At 37.5% G+C, this 12,000-nt stretch overlaps 1 protein-coding gene across 1 annotated transcript in view; it reads left to right on the forward strand.

The window, feature by feature from the left end:
* The window catches only part of kon (chondroitin sulfate proteoglycan 4-like protein), a 330,650-nt gene that overhangs the window by 222,088 nt on the left and 96,562 nt on the right, over positions 1–12,000 (forward strand). Inside the window, exons 5-7 of the mRNA XM_068227423.1 lie at positions 819–934; positions 7,099–7,690; positions 11,661–11,924. Coding sequence (XP_068083524.1) covers positions 819–934; positions 7,099–7,690; positions 11,661–11,924 — 972 coding nt within the window. The remainder of the gene's footprint in view (positions 1–818; positions 935–7,098; positions 7,691–11,660; positions 11,925–12,000) is intronic.

Below are 12,000 nucleotides of genomic sequence, written 5' to 3' on the forward strand. Positions count from 1 at the left end.
CCATAGTATATCACAAGTTGGGATATATAACATAACGAAATTTCATCATGACAAAGGCCCACATCAATAAGACGTACACTAGTTTCAAAATGTCCTCGAAGATTACCCTACGCAACTAAAATCAACATTACTTAGAAGGATCTGCACAGAGGACAGAAGAATGGAATCCATATAACATAAATTGGAAAATTTTAACAAGTGTCTACCTATACGTACAATTTTAATGTGTTGAAACTTTTTAAATGTTATATATTGTGACCTGTGTGTTTTTAATATGTTTTACATACTCATGCTCTATTTATAACTTTTTAACCTGACCACTGATATTTTAATTATATGCTATTATTCCATCCCCCATTAGACATCCGGATGCCTAATACAATAACAACTTGTGTATTGTCTAATGGCTAAAACAAAACATGTACTAGCTGATGATGGCCGTTAAAGAGCCGAAACCAGTACTAGCTTAATCTATTAAAATAAATTGTGTATTGAATGGTGGAAAAACACATTTCTTATCTATACATCCTTGCACTAGATCCAGCAGCACTTCATTTTTCTTTAGAACAGCCTGAACTGTTTGTTTCCATGTTGCCTTGAGAGTTGCTCTGCCTCTCTTCAGCTGTACTAGATGGTGTTCATCACCTCTTCTGACCTGGCTGTACCAACGGAGTTATCTTATGTCACGTGTTTAATAGAGTTACTGTGTTCCCTGTGAATATTCAGTTGCTCATTCAATTGCCTTTTTCACTGTAAATTTACAATTTTTATATTACTGTGTTTAGTTCTCCACCGGATTTTCTCTATATTTTCTTCAGGGCATTACTTGGACGTGTGCTCCAGAGTTTGATGCTGGTATGGACAAAGATATCAGCTTTGTTGAAGATGGTGCTTTCATGGCTCTTCCAAATGTCATATCTAGGACTGGAGTAAGGTACGTATTCATACACTCCTTTGTTAGATGAGTGGAACCCAGTGCTTTATCCTGTAATTCCATTTAGCAATGATAGGATGAGTACACAATACTCTTCTTGCAGTCTGCCCTCAAGCCAAACATGATAAATAGTCAACTGAGTCAAGTCACTGTGGCACCAAGTTTGGTGAGGCAGGGGGGGGAGCAGAGTACCATTTTGCCCCACCAAAACTTCTCCTTGTAGATGTTAAGTCCCTTAAAATATGGAGTATGGTAGTTTTTGGAGGCTGCTGAGACATTAAATCTGGAGAAGGTGGTAGATGATTTTATATCAAAAAATGAGATTAGAAAGCAGGAATTCCTTCAGAGAACTATATCTCCCAATGGAGACTGTTCAGGTGGTGAAGCTTTGCACATTCCATATCATGAAATGCATAATGTACAATATGGTAATATGATATTTATTAAGAAAATGTATTTATGAAGCAAGTACATACATTTTTACTTGTGATTATTTTTTATAGTTTTGTACATAAAACATTCCTTCAAAATATATGTTCTATTTATGAATCAAGTCCTATTTTTCTGTTTACTTGTGAATATTATTGAAAACTCCATACATAAGACTCGTTCAAAAATGTATTTGAGAAACAAGCTTATTATTGTTCTGGTTTTTTTCCCGTTTGTAAATATTGTTATTATATAGGAATGTTTGCATTAACAGTTGTTTCCCATTTCACATGCCTGTGTTCATGTTAATCATGTCTCCCCAATAATTACCCAAAGTCGGCAAATTATTTGTTTTCACCTGTAGAAATAGCCTTGGAAGCATATATACATGTGTACTATATTCTGAATTGTACCTGTTATCTGCTTTATTATTATTTGTGTCCAAGTACGGATAAGGCAATACGGCTTGTGTCTAAATGTTAAGAAGACTGAGGAGTATCTGGAAACTAACCTGAGAACATCTGCCGTTACAATCAATGGTCAAGACTTAGTGAAAACTAACTGCTTCCAATATTTAGGATCTTTCCTGCAAAGTGACAGTGGTACTGATCAGAACATGCAGGCTAGAGTGAATGCAGCATGGTTTAGATGGAGAAGAATCACAGGAGCTGCGTGCGATAGGCATGTGCCAGTCCACCTCAAATCAAAGATGTACCACACTATAGTTCGTCCAGCGGTGTTGTATGGGGTCGAGACCTGGTCTGTCACCTAATGTTCCGAGTGCCCTCTGCACACCATGGAGATGTTTATGTTATGTTGGTCTCTTGGAGTTCCACTCCTTAATCACATAACCAACGACACAATCCAGTAGAGGATGGAAGTTGTTCTCATTCGAGAAAAAATGCAAGAAGGGCATCTGAGATGGTATGACCATATCCTGAAAGTGGCAAATGATACCATTGCCTGCGATATGTACAACTTCACGTAAGCGCCCACGAAGAAGGCTGAGACAACAATGGCAAGACACCCTAGCTACTGACATGAAGATTGGTCAGCTGACACCAAATGTGGCATCTGATCACTTCAAAATGGTGTTTGTCAATCTGAAGAGCAAACCCTGTGGGAAAATTCTAAGTTGAAGAAGACTATATTCTGAATTGAGCTTATAAATTACTGTTTGACCCATGTTTATTAAACTCCGTGTTACGACTTTTGTGAATGGACGTATTTATAATGCACTATGTAAGATGTGTGCAGAAACTGATAGAAGTGATGTTCTCAAAATAATATAATACTAGGTCAGTTAAAAGTTGATGTACCAGCTGCTAAAGACAGGTTCAAGCCACTTCATTGTTCAGCTAAAAAATGTTTAATAAACTGCCATCAGATATAAAAGAACTACCATTCAATATAATATATATTCAACAATAAACTAAATAAAGTGGTTAATCATGCATCCCTTTAACTCAGTGCTGGAATATTTTGAAATTAACATATTTTTTATAAATTAAAACTGCATATTGTTCCAAATTGTGTATGTACATTTATGGTTTTATTTTCTTTGTCAGTGTCTATTGTGTGTAACACACTTAATTACTGAATAAATTCTATTATATTATATTCCATGCTTGACTGGGTGGTTTTGTAATAACAGAGATGAGTGGCAGTGAAAGAAACAGAACAAACCTCAATTAACAATTGTCAGTTAGTCAAACGATATTATTGATTAGTGACTTATGATGTTACAGATCTATCACTCCTGTAAAACATGTCTAATAAAGTATGTTACTGTGTTGATTGTAGAAGTGTGTCCAACTCCTGTCAAATTTCTCTATGGGGTCGCGTATGAGGTGAGATGAAATCTGTCGTGGCAGGTTTTTATGCCCAGATTCCCTTCCTGATGTCAACCTCATAAGAGGAGTTAATGAGATGAAATGAATGACCTGATATATGATAGTAGAAAGGGAGAGCGTATAACCTGGTGCTGACACATAGCCTACTCCTGTCAGATAGCACTAATGAGTCTGCTCAAGCCTTAACGTCCCCATGCAACAGACGAATCACCGTCAACAACGTCATATGCCCTCACTCCATATAAGCACTGCGGAGAGGTTTGGAATTTAATCCGGGCTTTCAGCACGCAATCTAGTGATTAGAAATTGTATACCACCACCTACCCTACCCTGCCAGCTAGCATTCTGGTGGTGAAAATTATTTCAACCAACGAGACTCGAACTGGCTAACCACGGTGCCAGACCATTTAGACTTCAATGCCTTAATGACCGTGGCCACCAGGTGGGCTATGTGTACAACACTGTAAATATAATTAGTAGGGCTAGGGTTTTGGTATGTACCTTGGAGCTTGAAAGAAGATACTGTCCCAGCATTTTCCCTGTGGGTGTGGAATATATATATATATATATATATATCTCAAAGGCATCTTCGGATTTATAATAATAATAATAATAATAATAATAATAATAATAATAATAATAATAATAAAACTAACCCCATGGCACTACAGCCCTGAAGGGCCTTGGCCCACCAAGCGACCGCTGCTCAGCCCGAAGGCCTGCAGTTATGAGGTGTCATGTGGTCAGCACAACAAATCCTCTCGGCTGTTATTCTTGACTTTCAAGACCGGAATAATAATAATAATAATAATAATAATAATAATAATAATAATAATAATAATAATAATAATAATTGTTGTTGTTGTTTTCCTAGCCTTTTCTTAAATGATTTCAAAGAAATTGGAAATTTATTGAACATCTCCCTTGGTAAGTTATTCCAATCCCTAACTCCCCTTCCTATAAATGAATATTTGCCCCAGTTTGTCCTCTTGAATTCCAACTTTATGTTTAGCTACTTATAAAATAGGAAGCAAAATCACTGCAGATGGCAAAGTTCAGCCTACATAAGGGCCAGAATTGTACAGGCAAAGGTAGTCTTTTACACGAAGAGGGTGCTGCTTATGTCAAGGAATCTAGATGCAGATAACAAAAAGAAATCCATGGAGTGTGGCCTTGTATGGCTTGGAAACATGAACTATAGGTGCATGCCATTGGGGATGTCTGGAGGCATTTGAGATGTGGTGATGGAGGAGAATATTCAGTTTTGTTGTCTACCCCCCCCCACCTCACTATATTCCCCAGATCCCCAGCCCCCCCTCCCCCAGTTTCTAATTCCCAATCCCCAATCACCATTACTGCTATGTTCTTTCATCTAAGGTTTAATACCATATTGTTCAAACTATAGCAAAGATTTCTCTGACAGCATTTTTAAGATAGGTACAAGGTTTTCATGGGGATTTTTAAGTTATTTCACACACACACACACACACTCTCTCTCTCTCTCTCTCTCTCTCTCTCTCTCTCTCTCTCTCTCTCTCTCTCTCTTGTGGATTGTGCAGTTTGGAAGTTGCTCCAGTTCCTATTATATTCATTTATACTTTAGTCTTTCAGAGAATTTGTACATTAATATAATTACCGATATTATTTGGTCTCTTGACACTTTTAGGATATTTTCTCTGGAAATTCCATAAAGATTCAGATTAGATATTCATTATCCTTTTGATTACTACACTTATACTGAGTCATTCACTATTTCACCTATTAAAAATCCTACATATGTACTGATATGTTTAAGGAGATTTTTACTTCCTTATTAATCGATCAGTCATTACTGATCTGCATTTAGGGCAGTTGCCCAGGTGGCAGATTCCCTATCTGTTGTTTTCCTAGCCTTTTCTTAAATGATTGCAAAGAAATTGGAAAATTATCGAACATTTCCCTTGGTAAGTTATTCCAATCCCTAAGTCCCTTTCCTATAAATGAATATTTGACCCAATTTGTCCTCTTGAATTACAAGTTTATCTTCATATTGTGATCTCACCAAACGTATGATGATATCTGCAATATGGCAGTAAAAACATTTCTCTCTCTGCTTCTGAACACTCCATACATGGGAAACATTAATAATAATGTCTGAAGCCTCTGTAACTGACCATAAATTTGTAAGCAACAGTAGCAGGTTAAAATCACTTACTAAAACAAAATGAAACTTTTTCGAGTCATAATTAGTGCCAAGTCAGATGGTGACAAAAATGACAGCAGGATATTTGTTGAACCAAACTCAAGAGAGAATATAGAATCTTTTATTTTAATCAAACATTGCTTCAGGTGATCATAAGACATTACAAATCCTGAAATATCCACATCCTTTGCTGTGTTTATTATTGAAGACTCTTTATCGGTGCCAAGCCCATATGTTTAAAAGTCCTTAAAATGTTAAACAAGGGATGGTCAAATAATGCTATATTCGTTCCAATTGACTTTATACTACATAGACTTAGCCTGTATTTTTAAAAGATGAATGGATGTTTGAAGGTTCTTGCAGGTTGGGTTAGCATTGGATCTTATCAACATAATGTCATACGAAGGGCATTTAATCTAGGCCAAGAAGCTGAATCAGGCTTTCAAGATGGCTGTCATTGAATTATTCCTTGCTGTAGATGTTCAGCTCAATTATCATTCAAGCAATGGAAAGGCAAACATAAAAGTGACCGGGTGAGTTGGCCATGCGGTTAGGGTTGTGCGGCTGTGAGCTTGCATCTGGGGGATAGTGGGTTCGAATCCCACTGTCGGCAGCCCTAAAGATGATTTTCCATGGTTTCCCATTTTCACACCAGGCAAATTCTGGAGCTGTACCTTAATTAAGGCCACGGCCGCTTCATTCCAACACCTAGGCCTTTCCTATCCCATCGTCGCCATAAGACCTATCTGTGCCAGTGCGATGTAAAGCCACTAGCAATTAAAAACATTTAAAAAAATAAAAGTGATGAGACAAATCATATAACAGGATGCTCCACTACTGTTTTTCACTTCAAATTTCTTTTAACTAGCTGAATATAGCAATAGGCAAGGTGAATAACAATAAAGGGCACATGGGGGAATGTGCAATGTGTCCCATGCTGTAATAAGGTCTGAGGAAGCAACACCAAGTTGTTGTTTGTAATTGAACTAACCCCATTTGTCACATATGTAGTTGATTGTTGGCCGTCGTATTCAATGATGTAATTATATCCACAATCACACATGCAACACTGGTGAAAAGGAGTATCAAAATGTGTGCATTTTCAAATGTGGCACCAACAATCTGATTGTTGAAGATATAGCGAGGATAATGTGTCAGAGACTGTATGTTGACTATCATCAGTGACACAAGGTATGAGTCCTACGTAGCCTGTATCTTCTTCACCTTCGGGCTACTAAGTCCTGTCTGCACCACATTTGAAAACATTTGAAAAGGACACTGAAATCATACAAGAATAAGGATAATCACCGCATCATTATTACACTACTGTCTTAACATAGATGGGTTCTGTCCTCATGAATACCAATTCTTCTACCTGTATTTCTTCTCAGGTTGAGAGGTCTTAGAAATTGTAGTGATAACTGTATGTAGATATATTTTAGACTATGCTTTATCTGGTTTTTCTCCTACTAGATTACTAACGTGCTATAAAATTTTACAACATAAATTTCAGGTATTCAAACAAAGACAGAAATTCTAAACATAAAAACAGATTTGGAAGAATATAGAGTGGCTCTGCTGTGAATAAGTCTTTTCTGCCCTATCATAGAAAAGATCACTTCCTTTCTCAGTTTATCTTACCCAGATAGAAAAATAAATACAGTATGCAATGAATCATAAGGAAAAATTGTATGTTTCAGATGGCACTTAGACATGAAGACCTCCTCTCAGCGTGGTGTACTGTTGTACAACACAGGACTTACCTCTCAGTCGGACTTTGTGGGAGTAGAACTGTTAAACGGTCGTATCCGCCTCTTGATGAACAAAGGAAATGGTCCTACAGAACTTCAGAATGAACAGACAGTATCAGATGGCAAGTGGCATTCTGTTGTGGTGCAATTCAATCCAACATTCATGGAGATTAGTGTGGATGGGACAGCGGTAAGCCTTAGGTTACCCCAGGGAGGCAACCGCTATTTGGACCTGGCAGAGACTGTTTATGTTGGTGGCATTGAATTAAATAAACGATCACGAGCTTTAAACCAAGGTATCCTGACCGCTAACACAGGGTTCAAGGGTTGTCTGCGAAATATGGATGTGGAAAATCAGAGACTTGGGATACCAAATGCTCGCATCACTCAGGGCATCCTGCCGGACTGCGTGTGGGAGTATCCCTGCTCCCAACAGCCATGCGTGACTGGAGCTCAGTGTTTACAGCAGGGAGTTGATTCTTTCCGCTGTGAATGTGACCAGCCACTCTGTGTCAAACCCGACTACAGCTCCACATACAAGGTACAGCCATGATAAATGGGAATGTAGACTCCTATGCTGACATTTGAATGGTTTGGAATGGAATGGATAGCTAAATTGCTATTTCAGATTCTAAAAGTCTCATTTCAGATGCCTATTTTGTTATGAAACAATTGCTGTATTTACTTGTGTATATCTCATCCCTGCACATATCTCACACTGTTTGGTCTTCAAGTATCAATGTAAATGGGTCAAGTATACACCCTGTACCACACATGTTCATGCACAGTTAAAGTTCTAACAGTCTTCCCTTGTTTAGATGAGAGGCAGGTACATCTTGATAGTATTGAATGATCCTCAGGTATTCCCTGGCCTAATGAACTAGATGGAATGTCACACTGTTAGACAGTCTGTAATTTCAGTATAGCATTATATGTGTTAGATACATGTTGTAAGATTGATTGCAGCATATTTTCTTCCCAATAATTTGCTTTAGAGCATGACTTAGCTTGTCAGTGAGTTACAGAAGAGCATTCAAATGTTTTGCAAGTTTAAAACTCGAGTAATTAAATTCACAGAGAAAAACAGTAATTGCACATTGATTAAATATTTAAACACCTGTCTTGAAACATACTAAAATGGAATGTATTATATGAAAGTACAATGCTTTATTAACTTTTAAAAATATGTTAGTTTTAATCAAGTTCATCTTCCTAATTTCAGACATATTTTTAAACTTTAATTTTTTAAGGAAAAAGTGTGAGATATACATGAGTAAATATAGTATTAGAATTTTTTAATGAACTTTAATTATGTTTACATTCATAAGTAGTTAAATACTATATGGTAATTTTAAAAATAGTTCACAAAAATATTTTTGAAATTAGTCCATTGATTGATCCAATACAGCTTTCTTTGTACATTGGACTCCTCCTGCCATTGTTAATCCAACTCCTGTGTGCCCTCTCACCCCTTCCCTTCCTTTCTCTCAACATCTCATTATTTTGTTATCCCCGTCAAAACCAACATGAATGAGTTTCTTATTTTGCAAGATTTATCCCATGAATCCCTTTTGTATCTTGGACAGATTTGACATCTTCTCCTCTCACCAACTTGGTTTGGTATCTGTTTATTTGTGATTTAATTTACCCCTCTCAGCTCTGCAAGTAAAGAGAAAGCTGTGAGTAAACTTACTATGATGGCGAGTCAAATGAAAACCTTTAAAGTGGAACAAAAATTTCAAATGCCATGCCTGGTTGTGTCTATCGGGAGAATGGTTATGCAGGCTTAATGAATATCCTATAGGCAGGAACCCTGTCCAGACAAGCAAACATCATCAGTGTACCAGTGTTACAATGGTCTCCCCACTTTACACATGCACAAAAGGACAGCAGCGGTCTGTTATTTGGTTTTGAGTTGTGAAGATGTGAAACTTATTCACATTTATCAGTGAATGGTAATGCAGCATGGTGATACCTATCACAGTAGGAACATGAGAATATTTTGCCCCGTATGCCTGTGAACAGTTGTGACCATCCACGACCTTCATTTTGAATGCCTTCTATATCCACTGTATTAACCAGACCTTGCCTCTAGTGACTTGGACCACTCAAGGGAAAACTGGGAGGACGAAGTTGGTGCACAAGTGTGTTAGCAAACAAAGAATTTTTTCCAAAGGAATCCATGCACTTTGTAAGTGGTGGATGACTTGTATTGAATACAACAGAGACTACGTAAAAAAAGATACAGTTGTGTACCATTTACTTAATAAAATAAATTGAAACAAATATTTAAGGTTTTCACTTGACTTGCCTTTCTATATGAAATAAAAATAACTATGAACAAAATATTTGTTAAGCTATTTTCAACTTCCAGCAATGTATATACAAGTGTTTCATAACTATACTGAAAAAAAATCAGGGTTATTCTTCGTGTTATGTTAAGAATGATGGTGCAATCAGATTCTTGGAGAAAATTAGGTTACTTTGTAACTTTTGGGCACATGATACAAATTGACGAACTCGCCATATTTGCTGTCCCAGAGCACAAGCTGCTGCCATGCTTCAGGAAAGAGAAGTGAAGGGAGGGGAAGTGGGGTGTAAGATGGAGACAGAGATGATGCTCCGTGCATATGCGCAAGTTTCTTTCTTCAACTTGCATAGGATTATATTTGTCTCTTACAGCCAATATCCACAGTTTTTTTATTAAACAGCCTTAACTGCACACAGAATACAAGAACAGAAATGTCAGTCAAAGAATGCACCAGATGGTTTTTTCTCTTGTCTGTTGGTCGTAGTAACATTCTTTATTATTTAACATGCTCAAAGATGCAACGCTGCCACCCCTCAATTGGTATTCTTTCACTCACAACATTGTAAATGGAATGAAATAATGAACAAAGGAAACAATATGCCCAATGGTTTTAACAGTAGATGTTCAATATGCTCCCCTCCTACTTTGATGCACATTTCACAATGGTGTAGTAGTAACCTTTGGACTTGTTCGGCCCCACAGTGTAGGGGCAACGCATCCGCCTGTCACCTGGTGGCCCCGGATTCAATTCCCAACCGGGACGGGGGTTTTTAATTGGAAATGATAAATATCCCTGGCCTGGGGACTGGGTGTTTGTGTCGCCCTTAACGTTCCTTTCCTCACATTCAACACTTTACACTTCCACCATTTCCAAATACACGCAGGTTCCTCACATATGGTGTAAGTAGGGGCAAAAGATCTTTCTAGGTCAACGCCCCGAACAAATAGCTTTTTTTTTTAAACCTTTGGACTCTATTCAGGATGTGTGGTGTGTCGCAAATGACCTGGAAATCTGCCTGTATTATTGGTACAAGTACATCATCTCTTTCTACGGGGCTCGCAAAGTAGTCAATTTGTGCAAAAATCTGTACACTGCCTACTGGGGCTGGGAAGCGACTATGCAAAACAAACTGTCCACTTCATGGCCGTATCAATGAGTATAATCAACAAATTAATCTAAAAAGCCACCTAATCGATACTTTATTTCTTTTGCCTTTGGCAAACTTAAAAATACATTAACAAACACAGTACATGTTTTGACCACTTAGTGGTCATCTTCAGCTGTATATAAAAAATAAAAATAAAAAATCTTAGATGATAACATTTAAAAGCAAGCACATTGGATCTTAAAACTATATCCCATGGGAATCCAAAAACTATTGTACTATATGCTTTAAATGAAATGGAAGATGGGGGGGGGGTTGGGGGTAAGGAGATTTATGTGAATGATACTTAAATTACAGTATCGTTTACAATTGTGTTTAAAAACTTAAATGATGAAAAACATATTTAAAATATTTAAAAGCGTCTATGGTAAAATTCTTTTTGATAACATTAGGTGGCGTGAATAAAAAGTTCGTGTTTGTAATAATCTTCAGGCATTTGTGAGAAAAATTATAACTTAATTAAAATTCGCGTCTGTGGTGATGTTAAACACTTTGTTTTTAATAAACATACTTTAAAATATTCTAAAGTGTCTATGGTAAGGCACTTATTCAAAAACACTTGTGCTTGAATGAAAGTTTATGTCATATGCACCAGTCTTCATGTATTTATCGTTTATATTTAATAACTTCCTTGAGTGATATTCTTGTTGATTTGAAAAACAAACGAGAAATTTGTGCATTTGCACCAAACATTACCTCTGTCTGCCACTTCCATCTTCTCCTCCTTTCCCTTCTCTCCCCCTTACCCCCACCCCCCCAATGCACAGCTACAGACAGTGGCTGGCTCTCTGGCATAGTAAATACGGCAAGTTCGTCAGTTTGAATCATGTCCCCGGAAGTAACAAAGTAATCTCATTTTCTCTCAAAAAATTTTCCGCCAATCCGACTGAACCATACCATTGTTCTTAACATATCACGAAGAGTATCTCTGATTTTTTTGTCGATTTACTATAAGCACACTTCATATATTGAATTTAAAATATAACATTTAAACAGTGGAAACAAGATCATGAAATCAGTAATGTTTGCGTCAGGTATTCTCCAAGCCGACACTGCCTCTAGACCTTGAGATTCTTGTACTTACTCCACTTCATGTGGCTGAAGGAGACAACACTCTCATCACAACCAAGAACATAGACATTGTGTTGGACTATCCAAAGTTCGGAGTCCGTGACTCCGGCGTCCTGCTTCATGTGGTGGAGCCACCTCGCAATGGGCGACTGGCAGTTGAAGTCTGGGAAAGAGGAGGTAGTAATCCAAGACTGGCATTTACAATGCTAGATCTCGCCAAGGATAAGGTGAGATGCTTTGCAATTGTAAAGACATTGCTTCTTTTAGAAGGAGTCCATTTGGTAGTGTATAGAGGCCTTGGTT

The sequence above is a fragment of the Anabrus simplex genome, chromosome 4, assembly GCF_040414725.1.
Source record: "Anabrus simplex isolate iqAnaSimp1 chromosome 4, ASM4041472v1, whole genome shotgun sequence".
Lineage (NCBI taxonomy): Eukaryota > Metazoa > Arthropoda > Insecta > Orthoptera > Tettigoniidae > Anabrus > Anabrus simplex.